The sequence below is a fragment of the Ailuropoda melanoleuca genome, chromosome 5 (assembly GCF_002007445.2).
Source record: "Ailuropoda melanoleuca isolate Jingjing chromosome 5, ASM200744v2, whole genome shotgun sequence".
NCBI lineage: Eukaryota > Metazoa > Chordata > Mammalia > Carnivora > Ursidae > Ailuropoda > Ailuropoda melanoleuca.
In genome coordinates this window covers 31665264-31680101 of record NC_048222.1, presented here as the reverse complement: position 1 = coordinate 31680101, position 14838 = coordinate 31665264, and the positions used below count along the sequence as shown (strand labels likewise).

The 14838-nt window shown below is 46.2% G+C and overlaps 1 protein-coding gene across 1 annotated transcript in view; it reads right to left on the bottom strand.

The window, feature by feature from the left end:
- Positions 1-545: 545 nt before the first annotated feature.
- The window catches only part of C5H6orf89 (chromosome 5 C6orf89 homolog), a 34278-nt gene continuing 19985 nt past the window's right edge, over positions 546-14838 (bottom strand). Inside the window, 5 exon segments of the mRNA XM_034660645.1 lie at positions 546-1738; positions 4132-4255; positions 7051-7180; positions 8553-8692; positions 8825-8979. Coding sequence (XP_034516536.1) covers positions 1644-1738; positions 4132-4255; positions 7051-7180; positions 8553-8692; positions 8825-8979 — 644 coding nt within the window. The 3' untranslated portion in view covers positions 546-1643.

The following is a 14838-nucleotide window of genomic DNA, read 5'->3' as shown; positions in this document are numbered from 1 at the left end:
AAATCTGTTTTTCCTGTATTAACCCACACAAGGCACCGACTTGTTTAAGGAAAAATTCCCTCAGGTACCATTTATCCTAATTTCATTCAAGTCCACGGAGGCCAATTATTTCCACCCCGAGCTCTGTGAACCATTCTTGCCCTTTACAGGCCCACAAACAAGCCCGTCAGTGTTTTGCAGATCCCCCCGGCTCCTCAGGAGATGTGCTGAGAGAGGGCCCAGGGATAAGGTATAAGGACACCTCTAAGGATGAAGAGGAAGGACCCTGCAAAGAGTCACATCTTCTCTCGCCACTGTCTCGCCTCTGGTCCATTCACTCTGCCATGGACACCTGGACTCATCTGATTTCTGTGATTCAGAACCAGCGGCCACAGTGGGTTTTTCTTCAGCTTGGTGACAGCATGACTAGAGGCCAGGTATCTAGCAGCATCAATCAAGAAATAAAGGGGGGGAAAAAAGAGAAAGAAATGTATGCCCTTATTTACACCATTTGATCAATACATATGAAAAGCACTTGGAGAAAACAGCACAGGGAATCACCCAACTGAAAGAACACACCTTTATATTTTTATGAGCAATAAAAATACCTCACCTTGTATCCCAGTACAAAGAGAAAAATCATTTTAAGACAGAGGATCCCGGAGTTGCACACCCAGCTGGCAAAGACGTTAGGTCTGGAGTTCCTTCCCCAACCACATTACAACATCAGCTTGACACATCTGTAAAACATTTTCCCTGCAGAAAGCTGGACCCTCCAGATCAAACCTGGGGAGGCACCCTCTCCCCAGGCCAGCACTCTAACTCATCCCCTCTGAAGACACTTGGTAAAACAACCCAGTTGACAGGAACTGTGCTGCCTCAGCAGTAAAGGGCTCTGGACCAGCCAGGGAGAGGGACAGGGAGTCCAGCTTCTGAGAAACCATCCATCCAGATAGGCAAACGAGGCGGGAAGGGAGCTGCGGGGCGGGGAAGCAGAGAACCTGATCAAACGGAGCGAAGTATTACCTTAGGGATTACCATGTCAGTTACAACCAGACTCCACCCTGGCATCACTGAGACTCCAAGAGTCATGGACACTGGGAAAGCAGTGCATTTCTCCAGTGCAATGAGATTATTTCATCCTGTTTCACTGATTCTAGATCCCATTCTGCTGGGGAAACTGCACTGACTCCTTTAATCAGCCATGGTTTTCCACAGAAGTACAGGGTGGTGTGGCCAGGAAGACAGCACAAGCAGGCCCACCTGGTAAGGGATGGCTCTGAAGTCAGGACCTGCTGGCTGCCCTCTCTGTGGCCAGGGAGCCAGCAGAGGGGGTCATGCCATGAGAGGAAGGGAAGGCACCAATCCCGTTTCCTGCCTGAGGGGCAGCCTCGAGGCTGTGGTTCCAAAAGCTGTGGAATATGGGAGAGCCCAGTCTCTCGCAGACAGGTATTGGCAAAGTCCTGGCCAAGCAGCTAGGCTGGAAGAGTTGGGAGGACCAGGCTCTGGCCACGGCCTCCAGCATACGGCTGGCTCATACACGCATGCAGAGGACAGGTAACTAAGTAACCTTGGAAAGTGGTTTCATTGTTTTTGTTTTTATTTCTCCCCTTTCAATCTGGTCTTCAGCTCTCAAAGTTGTTCCTCTGTATGGTTCTTGTTTCCTATAGTTCGGAGAGGGTGGTTCCATCACAGATGACCAAAGGCTGGACCCCTCTGGCAATCACGTAGACCTTCCAGTGGGTGGCACCGGCATAGCCTTGAAGGGAAAGAGCAACAGGACAGCAGGTGAATGTCAGGGACCGGGCACACCTGTGGGCAGGAGCAAGGTAGGTCTGTCTCACATAATATCCCCAGTTCTCGGGCCTCTGTGTAACCTGACGTCCAGCAGCAGCCACCGTGAACCAAAGCGCCTCATCACCACCACTCGCCTGGTGAACGGGACACAGGTCAGCAGGTTTACAAGGTTAGGAAGCTCTAGATGAGACTGGAGCTGGGCATCAATTCTCAGGCCCATGTCATCTTTATCAGCAAGAGGACAGGACGAGCTCTGAGGGGGAGCAGCACCCCCCCATCCAATTCTCCTAATGCGATCTCTAACACGGTCTCCCTATAGAACATCCAGATTAGCTCAAACCAGCATGTCCTAAATCGTGTTCTGCAAACAGCAGCATTCCGTAAGACAGTCCAAGGAAAACGGGTCCCGTGGTCAAGTAAGTCTGAGAAACACTAGGTTCCGCCAAGGCTGCTGGAACCTTTGGTACACTAGTGTGCACTATGTATCGACAAGACAGGCAGTTAACGGACCCAAGAGCCCTATTTGCCAACGGCCTTTCTAAGGGGCTCCTGTTCCCATCCGAGGGTCATCGGTGATCGAAGAACTGCTTAGGAAACACTGACCTATATTATGAGTGGTGTAAACTTAAAAGCTTTAAAAACTTGAACACTTCAATAATCTCCCAATGGAAAATGTTCTGGAGTATGATGTACGTTACTGATCTTTAAACTGAGAGCACTGAATAGAATTTAACCTTTACTTGGTGACTCAAGAAAGGTCACTATGGGCAGTGACTCGTCAATCACCGCACACGTGTGAGCTCACCAGCGTCAGCCTCTGAGGCCTGAACCCTACATCGTTCTTGAAAATGCCTCTCATCACGGGTTTTCTGGTGATCTGTGTCCCTGTCCCCTTCCCCTTGGCTTCAGAGGACAATGGTTATTTTGTCAATAACCACAGAGCCTGCTTGTCACAGCACGCTTCTTAGGGGTCCCCGAGGTGCTAGAGCTGCCCCCCGTCCAACAAGCAGCACTGAATTATTCTCCTTTGCTGTCAGGGTCTGCTTTCCTGTCCTTAAAGACTTTATTTATTTGAGAGAGAGAGAGAGAGAGTGCATGAGCAGGGGGAAGGGGCAGAGGGAGAGGGAAAAGCAGATGTCTGTGGGATCCAGAAGCCTAAACTTTGGATAACTGAGGTGTTTCTGTAGTTGTCTGAACTGTCAGGCATTTGTAGAACATAAGACAGAAACTTTTTCAAGTATCACTACACACTCACAACCCCAAATGCTACACAGACTTGTGCAATAGTCCTGCCTCATGGAAGGGTCACTCCACTACAGGAAAATAGTTTCAGAACAATTTCTACACAAAAATCCTCTTTTTTGCAGTAACTCCCAAGGGCCAGGCCAGCTGTGCTCCATTATCAGTTAATGCTTAATTTGTGCATTATTTTCATTTCTAAATTGAAAGAAGTTATGTAATGTGGATTAAAGCTTGTCACAGTTTGTAGTCTGGACCCTTGAGGGGAAATGGTTTCAGGAGACTGGGATCTTCTGAAGAGGTAAAATTAAAAGAGATCAGTTGGGAAAACCAGCCTGGGCTTGGTCAGGGGCGCTAGGCTTCCCCTAGGCTCCGTGACGCAGGTGAAACAGGGCAATGGTGACACTTGGTATTTGCTTCTGTCAATAAAACTCTACTGTCAAACTGATTGCTACGGACAGCAGTTGATTCAAACCTGGTGTTTTGGAATAGGTTTTTAGAATATAATGCACAGAACAGACCACAGTTGGGAAATCAAGGTGCCAAGGGTAAGTCATGACTGTGAGGCAGGGCCCGTGCTGTGGGACCCACACGGAAGGTAATATTCCCCCACGGGGTTGTTGCCCTTGCATACTGCTTTGCTTGCGTTGTTTTATTAGCAAAATAGGCACAGAAAGGGTTTCCTTGAATCTAGAATTGTACCTCCCCTGGCCTGACTCTGTTGCAGGAAACACGTAAAGCTTAATGCTTTGCCTGGCTGTTGGGAACTTAGGATGGTCACCTCTCCTCTCTGGGTCTCAACCTCCTCATCTGTAAAATAAAGGATTGCTCTAAGTATTTTCCATAATGCCTTCTAACTGGAAACTTCTAAGACTGATGGACACATCATGCATTCTAAATGTATACATAAGGAGGCATTTCTCTGTGCTGTTTCCTCCCTAGCATAAATAATGTTCCACCTAAGCATATATATTGACTCTGTCCATAAAAGGCGGCTATTTTTGACTCTACTTAATTGAAACTTTGTGAAGACAATATTTAATTCTCATAATAGTTTTTGAGTTAAAAACTACAAAGATCCTGTGATTGACCTTGCCCCCTGGGGACCCCACCTACCAACATCCCCTGGCTCTAGCGGCATCGCCACGGACTGGCAGTGTCTTTGGCACTGGGCAGGAGGGATGAGCTGCAACATGGCCTCACCGCTGCCAATGATAAACAGGTCATGCATCCTGTGCATCTGGAGGGAAAAAATACATAGGAGAAGGAAAAGGAAACAAAATAAAAACAAGTGGCATGGGAGATTAACATACAAAAAATATATATGGCTCTGACTTTTCTAGCAGCCTAAGCAAAAAGGAAAAGAGAACCAATGACACAATTCACAATTATGTCCGAAGGACAAGAACAAACTGGTTTCTCCTAAACCTGGCCTCTCCTGGTACTGAGACCAGGGACTGAATGTCCCTATCTCCTGGGACTGAGATCCCTTCTGTGGGTTCTCCTAAAGAGACACTGTGATTTAGTGGGAGACATCCTCAGCACCAGCCCTAATGCAGATCCAGCACGAGCTTTGTAATTCACGGCCATTTCTGGCCACAGCTCCAAAGGAGGCAGAAGGCAAATCATCTAAGTACAATTTAACAGAAACCTAGGAGAGGCCAACACACAGGGGTCTAAGTATACGATCTTCTGAAGGTCTGGTTGGATCCAGACTTTTCAGAGAAACAGATGGTCTGCATTTCCTTTGGACAACGTTCCATGGAATAGTACTTCTTACCGCCAGGGTTTGGAGGAGAACTGAACAGTAGGAAGTTCAAGTTCACACTTTGGGGCAACACCTGGATGAGCAGATATATCATACCACTGATGAAAAACTAATGACAGTAAGACTGGCCTTAGAGTTCAAACCCTAAGGAGGCAGCCAGGTTCGGCGCCCCCACAGTTGCTACTGCACTTGGGAGGGCAGACTACTGCCACTGACAGGCACAGGCGCAACCGCTGTGTGCCAGGCCCGGCTGCGAACCCTGGCGTTCAGGTGGGCAGGGAGTAGGGACAAACGGAGAGGCCAGGCTGGTCTTGCTCAGGCTTCTTTTCCTACCTAGATGGTGAGAGAAAATCTCTAGGGCCCCCCCTCACTGCCCCCTCCAGGAAAAGCCTTTCTATGCTCACATAACACAGGGGTCTGAAGTCCAACTCCCCGGGCCACGTCCTGCTTTTCTCTTCAGCACTGGGGCCCTCCAGAGCTTTGGTTTGGGCCCTGTCTTCCCCTGTCCCCAAACCTGGTCTCTCTGTTGCTCCCCCAGGCCCTAGACAGGATGCTGTTTCCATGGTAACACTAGAGCTAATCAACCACCAGTGTCAGAACAAGGAGGACTAGTGGCTTACAAGTGACAGGCAGAGGCCCTGACACCTACAGTCTCGAGGAAATCCCAGGACACCAAAACCCAGTGGATGTAGCTCTTTTTCATCCAGGCCTGAGAGGGGGCGGGACCGTGTGCCTCTAACCCCAAGATGGGAAGAAACAGACAACAGGATGGAGCGGGCCGGCCCCAGGTGACAGTAGACTGGGTGAAGTGGGCCTGGGAGCCCCTCAGCTCTTTCCCCAGTGCCTCTTACAATCGGATCCCCACTACTTATTTTCTATCCCAAGGCTGCCCCACAGACCTATGACTTTCCCAGACTCTAGGGCCCAGGGAAGTGGACAACAGGGTGGAGTAATGAGGCTGTAGAGAAAGGAGAGCCTGGGCCAGGGCGGGGAGCAGATGCTCTAAGAAACCAGACTCTCAGGATTTTTGCCTATTTGGACCACTCCCCTTCCCAAAACATGCTTGAGAACCACAAGATGACTCTGATAGGCGTCTGAGTAACTTAGTATTTACCTTCTGGCTGGGATCCTCGGTGTTCCTGTTAAGCAGACTGGTGAAATTAACTTCAGATTCAAGTGGGAAAACCAAGAGAAAGATAAAAGCTCTCGCCCAGAATTATATCATAATTATGAAGATGAACTCATACTAGGGCCCTGAGTTCTAGCCGGGGACAGCAGAGAAAACTTTAAAATCTGAGGCAAGAGCCCAGCACCTCCACCCTACTGCTGGCAGACAGAAGTTCTTACTTCTAGACAAAATGATTGTTTTTATAGGCTTTGAAATTCCTTTACCACAATTCAGCAAATTTGGAGCCAAACAATAGTATTGGGAGGCTGAAAATACAACCCGGAGTTGGTAAGGGTCACAGTTTGGGAAATTTCATCCTGTTAATTCTTCCAAACCAATCTAAACACAAAAACCTTCCTCAGGAATGAGACTCAACAAGACAGCAATTCAGAGAAAAGTAAAAAGACACAACACAGGACAGCTTGGCCCAGTCCCCTGGCCCCGGAGAGGTAAATGTGGGCTCTGGGTACTTGGCTGTGGACCGAGTAAGAAGTGTTACTACCCAAGCTGGTCTGCCTGCCTCGGGCACATGCCGGCCAGCAACCCTTTTAACCCCAAACCTTTCAAGCTTTTTGCTTTTCCAGTTCTCTACCTGAAGTTTCTCATTTGTTTATTTCTAGGGAAAACTAACCTGGGAAGGGGGGGGGGGTAGAGCACTCCTATTAACTTGCTGTGTCCTTGGGCAAGTCACTCACTCCCTGGGGCTCAGGGGCCATATGCACAAAATGAGTAAGTTGGGTTACTCATTTCCAGCTTTGCTGCTTTCTACTTTGAGGTGGGGAAGTCACACTAACTGCATTCTTGGGTCCCTTCAAATTTCAGGATTTTACTTCCTCATGTAGAAAAGTAGCTTGACCTCAGGTGTCACAGGCAGGAAACAGATTTGCAAGGTAATGAGACTTTCTGTAAACATGCCTTCATGGAAGGGTGGGCCACTGCAGGTCTTCTGGCTAGCAAGAGGCGGAGAGAACTTTAGATTATGTGGGTGTCCCTTCAATTCACCTTCTGAGTTGACATGCAGGGAAGGAAGGGATTATGACATCAGCCCAGGTGCCAAAAGAGGAAAATTCTAGACCCAAGTCCTCTCAGAATGTCCTACCTTACTACCCACAATAGGTTCCGGTTGAAGAAGGAAGCACTTTTTTAAGGAGGCATCTTTTGGAAATGGCAGGTAGGTGAAAACAGGAAAAAGCTCACGTAAAATGTGTGATCTGTTTAGAGGTCTTCTCCTGTAAAAGTTTGAAAGAAACAAAAGTAATTCAGCTGGGCAAGCCAGCCTCTATCTCCATGACTAACAGAGAGCTAAGCAAGGGTGGGAAAAGTGTGGGCGGTGGGTAAACAGGGAAAAATATCAGGACAATATCTTAAGTATTAGGTTCATGAAGAACAGTCATGCCAAATCAATTAATTGTGACATGCACACGTACACACATAACTCCACAGCCACGATTTGTACATGTGGGTGGGGTGTTTATAAAATCCAGCTAAAACAACATATAGAGGAAAAAAATAAACGGTCCATTCATTTTATCTTGGAAAAGAGACTGAAGTAACTAACAGCAGGCCAGGCTGGAGAACAGAAGGGAAGAGAAGGCGGCAAAAATCATGAACTTTCTTCTGAGGTGGTATGGCATGCAGTGGGAAGCCTGACTAGTTAAACTAGAGTATTCGATCAGGCAAATAAATGGCAAATTTTTAAAAAGACAGAAGCATTGAGAAACTACCAAAAAGACCAAAAAAACAATTTTAATTCTCTTTTGGAATGGTTCTAGATGGAAACTGGCTTTCCTCCTTTTTTTTCTAGAGAGCAACCTTCACCCCCAGAAATGGACCATGTTTTCTTTTCTTTTTTTTTTTTTTGATTTTATTTTTTTGAGAGAGAGTGAGTGTGAGCAGGGGGAGGAGCAGAGGAAGAGAACCAGACTCCCCGCTGAGCCTGGAGCCAGATGGGAGGCTCAGTCTCACAACCCTGAGATCATGACCTGAGCCGAAATCAAGAGTTGGATGCTTAAGTGACTAAGCCACCCAGGCGCCCCGACCATGTCTTCTACAAGACACAGGAAGGAAGAGGGAGAGAGCCTGGGTTTCAGTCCTGGCTGGGTGACCTTAAGCAAGATACTTAACCTAATTCCCACTTTTCTGATCTGAAAAATGACAATGATAATGCCTACTTCTTAGAGCTATTATGAGCATCACCAGTGAGGAACAGACACGAACCACCAAGGCACACAGCCTGGCACAAAAGAGTGCCAGGAAATGAAGTTTCCCTTCTATTTTTCCTGCTTTCTCTTTAGCCCTCAACACTCAGGACGCATTCTGCATAAACACAAGTGCTAAAGATGTCCGCAGAAATAAATCATGATGCTATCAGGCAATTTCAGTGTCCATGGTGACAGCCCTCCTGAGACCCCTCTGCCACTCATCTTCTTTGTCCCTCGTCGCTGGTTTTTCAACAGCGAGCTCCTGAGTATCATTTGACTTGAAGAGTGCTTACCCAGTGCGAGGCAGGGAGGGTCTCAATGGGAGCTAGTGTTGTTTTCACATTTGGCCTGCACCCCCCCACCCCCCGCACGCGAGCTAAGTGCCCTTTTCCACACTCACCACGGATAAGGAAATGGGAACCACCGTTCGGGAAAGCAGCGCCACCACTTGGTGAAAAACGCTTCTCCGAAGCCTTCCGATACCTCCGGGTACTGGCACAAGAAAAGCTGAAGTTCCTCCGCCAACAAGAGCTGTCCCGTCTTGGCAAGGCAGAAAAACAAGAGAAGGACACAAAACAGCACAGGCTCACTTCTCAGGCTGTCACAGAGCTTGCTGCTGGCTAGCCATTAAACAGATCATCTACCAGTGGGAGAATCAGGCTTCTTGCTCACCTTGATCACCAGAGGATGGAGTCTCTCAAATTTCTTCGGGGTATCTTCCAGGAGCATCACCTTGAGGGGTAATTTCTGGGCACAGCCAGTGCAGTTCGCAGGGATGGGGTCCGACTTATTCTGCTCACAGTTGTTTGTCCACCAAGGGTCAAAGTCTGCGAGAGGAAGAGACACGGAGAAGGCAGATACAGAAGAACACAGCGGGTAAATCCTCACCCTCAGCAATGAAAGTAAAAAGGAAAGACAGAATAATTTTGCAAAGCTAACAATGATCAGCACTGGCGACCTCTGAAAAGGTACCTATGAAACAAACAGCCTCTGAGGAGGGAGTAGAGGGCGCAGGGGCTAGGGGTGGGCAGGAGAGGTATGTTCTGTATATCCTTCACTTCACGGAAAATATTTTTTAATGTGTACATATATCTCCTAAGTCAAATCGACGTCAACCAGTTGGAGAAGGCATTCAGTGATGTGGGGCTGGAGACAGACCTCTCCCACTGTTTTCTAACCCGTGACCCAAACATCTGAAAGTCTACAGCACACAGGGGAGGGGCAGGCAGAAAGGGTGGTCCCACCATCAGTGATGAGCCCCGCTGCATGTCTTCTCCAAGTGGAGGCCAGAATGACTCTGGGAAAGAGGAGCGAGAAAAGACGGCAGAGAGAAGGGATGGAGAGGAGATAGGACTTCTCATGGGCCCATCTCTGATGTAAAGTAAATTGCATGCACCCATTAAGACAGTGCTCTGTGGGGCACCTGGGTGGCACAGCAGGTTAAGCGTGGGACTCTTGGGCTTGGCTAAGGTCATGATCTTGGGGTTGTGGGATCAGGCCACGATGGGCTCTGTGCTCAGCGGGAAGTCTGCCTGAGATTCTCTCGCACTCTGCTCATGCCCCCCACACCCCTATTCCGGCTCTCTCTCAAATAAATACATATATCTTAAAAAAAAAAAAAAAAAAGACGGTGCTCCGAAGCGGGTAGGGCCCACTAACCATGGTGTCTACCCCTCGCAAAGGCTGCAGGTTGGTCAGCAAGGAAAGAATGGGCCACCATCCCCGATGTGAGTGCTAGTTGCCTCCCCAACCCCTTTCTCTGGCTGGACCCCTACTGAAGGGTTGGCTTACTCTCTCTGTGCAGCCCTTCTCTGTTTCCCTCTGTTCCTTCCCTCTGTTTCTAATGTTATTGCATTATTTCTTGTTTGCTTTCTGTTCCACTCTGGGTTTCATCTATGTTCTCTGAAATACATGCTTATGATAAACTCTGATTTGGATCCAAAATTTTCACAGATGGTTTCTGATTAAAACCCAATGAAAACCAAATCGGGAGAAAGCCTAGAACAAAAGACAGACCACCAAATGTGGCTGAAATGAAGTCAATTCTCTGAACCAATAAACACACTTGGAAACTGACTCTTAACCACGAAACATTTGTTGCAGTCGACAGCAAGTGCTTTTTCCTTGTTTTCTTAAGACAACAGTAGTGAGGCGGAGGAAATCCCCACCAGGGAAGGACTGCGTTTGTTCTGTTTGTCTCCTGAGCATGCTCCAAATGCCCTCCATGTCTTGCAGACAGATCCTGTGTTTCCTTGAGGCAGCTGCCACTGTCCCTCCCCACGTGCCTCTGTCGTGGGCAGACTGCCAGCCAGTGAACCCTCTGCTGCCCCCATATCCTGACAGGAGCCTCCAGGGACAGCCAGGAACCCTTCTGTGGCACCTGTTTCAGGTGGCACACTGAGGCTGCAAAGTTATCCTTTTTCCTTCTGGGTTTTTTTTTTTTTAATTTTTTTTTTTTATTTTGAGAGAGAGGGAGATCATGAGTGGTGGGCGGGGGCAGAGGGAGAGGGAGAGAAAGAATCTTAAGCGGGCTCCATGCACAGCACAGAACCCGACGCAGGGCTCAAACTCACGACCCTGAGATCACGACCTGACCCCAAATTGAGAGTTGGATGTCTAACTGACTGAGCCACCCAGGTGCCCCTCTTCTGGAATAGTTTCAAATGTGCCTACTTAAAGGTCAAATATGATGAATTCTTGCCCAAATACAAGCACTTTGGGTAAGGGACATAAAATGAGGCATAAGTAATCATAGCACTGTTACAATTACATAGCATTTCAGTTTCCAAAGTCCTTGTGAGGGAGTTCTAAGGAAGGAAGGGGAAAGGACATCGATGTGCTAAATGCCAGGCCCCGTGCTGGTCATGTTCGCCGGCTCTATCATTTACTAGTTACCGTGAAATTATTGGGGAGGCGCGGCTCTGACCCCTTCACAGGTGAGCAAGTGGAGAGTGAGGGGCAAGAGCAATGACCGAGGCACCAGAGCGTGGTGGGAAGAGCGGGGGGGTGGGGGGCGGTAGTGGCCAAAACGAAAAGTAGCTGCCGAGGAAGGCTGTGATGAGGGCCTCCAGGGCGTGGAGCACTTCTGACTCCGAGCAAAACGAGGAACTGGCAAAGGACTTTGGGTAGGGGTTTCCAATGCTTTGGGAAGGTTATTCTGGGCTGTGACTGGAATGTCCAAGAAGAGAGAGGCTGGGAAGAGGAAGACTGGGTTGTCCTTTGTTTTTGTCCCTTTTTGGGGGATGGAGGTTGTACTGTGATGAGAGGTGACATATAATGAGAGGTAAACTGAGGCAGTGATGCACAATCTACAAATCTCAAGAATGCTGTGCACTGAGATTGCCCGAGCACGCCTGGACTAAGGGAGCCCGGACGCAGGACACGCTGGAGACCTGCAGATTCATCATGACATGTTCCTGCAGGCATGTGTCCTACTCCAACTGAATCAGTTAATTATGGCAACTTTCCCAGGAGATAAGAGTCAAGTGTCAGGAGAAAGGGGCATCTTCTCTTAATGTATACAAAGGTGTTCTAAGGGCTAGGGGATAGCAGTGAGCAGTTCTAAACCTAAGAGCCCAGAGAATCATTTTTACTGTGACTTACTGAATTTCAGTTTTATTCTGAATTTAGACACTCCTAGGATTCCCAGGTAGAGATGCCCTGAAAAGCAGGCAGAGGAAGAAAACTCCAGGAAGGAAAAATCAGCAAAGAAAAAGACAGACTATGTCAAAAACTTAGGATGTACTGTATGATGATTAACATAACATAATAAAAAATTTAAAAAAAAGAGAGAGAGACTAGAGTACTACAAAGAGGACTCAATAAGGTGGCAGAATGTAAGGTATACAAATCAAGGCACATGAACATCGATTACTTCTTCCTCTCCTAGCTACAGTCATTGCAAAACTAACATGGAAAATGGCCTCATTCATAACTAGCAGTAAGTTTCACAAGAAAGGTAAAACTAGAATTTGACTGGAGTACATAAAATATGATCAGAATAAATAAACGTATCATACCGTGATCCTGGATGGGAAGATTAAATATTAAAAAGAGACCAAGTCTACCCAAAGATTTATTTAGCAGAACTTGGATAGTCTCCCATTAGAGTTCTTACTGGTGAAGGTGGGGGTGGGGTGGGGTTATGACAATCTCATTCTGAAGTTCATCTAGAAGAGTAAATGTGTGACAACAGCAACAGGCAATAATCCATCCCCTGCCCAAATTAACTCTGGAAATAATTTCAGGGCCAGAGGTGTACTTGGTAATACAAATGCCTTACAAAGTCTGGTCGCTGCTTCAGATCTACGGAGGACACCCTCCTCAGGCCCAGATACCATTAGAGAATACCGTAAGAGCCTATGTGACAGACCCTGGGCAGATGGCAGACCTGAGGACCCTCACCCTTGACTGCTCATGGGTCCCTGGACAGCTCGAGCCTCTCTCCATGCTGGGCATGAAGAGGGTAGGACTGGAGGGAAAGGCATTATTTTGCTTTCTCTTTGTAGGTGAAACATTAAAACAAACAAACAAACAACTAGGCTTTATTGAGATTTAATTCCCAGACCATAAAATTCATCCATTTAAAGTGTACAATTCAGGGGCACCTGGGTGGCTCAGTCGGTTTAAATGGCCAACTCTTGATTTCAGTTCAGGTCATGATCTCAGGGTCCTGGGATCAAGCCCCGAGATGGGCTCCATGCTCAGAGGGGAGTCTGCTTGAGATTTTCCCTCTTCCCCTTCCCCTCCCCCAGCTCATGCACTCTCTCAAATCAATAAACCTTTAAAAAGATATACTGTATAATTCAGTAGCTTTTAGCATATTCACAGACTTGTAGTAACTATCGCCATTATCTAATTTTAAAACATTTTCATCACCCTAAAAAGAAGCCCTATACCTATTAGTAGACACTTTTCCATTCTAACCCCTTTCCCGCCAGCCCTAAGCAACCACTCATCTTTCAGTCTCCCTGGATTTGTTTATTCTGGTATTACAAGTAAATGGAATTGTGCAATATACGGTCATTTGCGCCTGGCTTCTTTAATTTAGCTTAATGTTTTCAAGGTGCATCCACGTCACAGTGAGTATCAGTTGTCCTTTCCTTTCTATTGCCAAGTAATATTCCGTTACATGGATATACTACATTTTATTCACTCATATGTTGCTGGATATTTCTCCTTTGGGACTGTTATGGACAACACGGCTATGAATATTTGCATACAAGTTTCTGTGTGGACATGTGTTTTCAATTCTTTTGTGTGCATACCTAGGAGTGGAATGACTAGGTCATTTGCTAACTCTGTGTTTAATGTTCTGAGGAACTGCCAAACTGTTTTCCAGAGCAGCTGCACTATTTTACGTTCCTGTCATCTGCATATCTTTCTTGGAGAAATGTATTCAAATCTTTTGCCCATTTTTAATTGGGTTATTTGTCTGTTATTGAACTTTAAGAAAATAAATTCTTGAAGAAGAAAAAATAACGAGGAACTTGCTCTTCTAGACATTAAGAACACAGTAGCATTCTATAAAGCCACTGTAATTAAAAGAGTACAGTCAATCCTCACTATTTAGATTCCGATCTGTGAATCTGCCTGCTCCCTGAAATTAATTTGTAACCCCAATCAATTCTTGTGGTGCTTCTGCAGTCATCCCCAGCTATGCAGAGCGGCAAATCCTAGCTGAGGTGGAAGAAGGTGACACTTGGCCTTTTTGTGTCACCCCTCAAACTGTAAGCGAGTGTCCTTTCGTTGTCTATTTGGTGCTACATTTTTTTGCATTTTTATTGGTGATTTTGCTGTTTAGGATGGCTCCCAAGGAGGTTATGCATTTAGGCGGTATATGGGAACTCTGTACTTTCTGCTTAATTTTGCTGTGAACCCAAAACTGCTCAACGAGTAGTTTGTTAATTAAAAAAATGACCTCCGAGCATAGCGCTAAAGTTCTAGCATTCTTAAGTGCAAGCAGGCTGTGATGTGCCTTACAGAGAAAATATACATGTGAGGTAAGCTTGTTTAGGCATGCGTTATAGTGCTGTTGACCGTGAAATCGATGTTAATGAGTCAACAATACATATTAAATGTGGTATCTTTAAACAAAAACACATGTAAAACAAAGTCAAGTATTCATCAATTGATGAAAATGTGGCCAGAGACTCTCAGGAACCCAACTCTGATTTCTCCTAAAGGCAATGGGTCAATATTCACTAATTCACTATTTTCAGGGACTTTATAGAACATAACCATAGCAAAAAAATGAGAATTAACTATGTTCTTATAAAGTAACAGACAAAAAGTTTAATAAAACCAAATGAAGAATGTAGTAACAAATCCAGACACACACGTACAATGAGAATATTTAATTTGTGATAAAGGTCAGTTTCAATTCAGTGAAGAAAGGATGGATACAGTAAATGACATTGGGACAAGTAGCCATCTGTTTGGAAGAAAATAAAGTATGATCTCTACTTTTCACTATACACTGAAATAAATTCTAGATAAAGATCTAAATGGATAAAACAAAATTTTAAAAATAATTAGAGGAAAATATGAGATGATTTTTATAATTCTGGGAGAAATAAAGGCTTCCTGATAAGCAAGACACAAACCAAGATGCCATGAAGAAAACATGGACAGATTCTACCAATATTTGCATATGAGGCAAAGAACATCTCTAACGTAAAATGAAT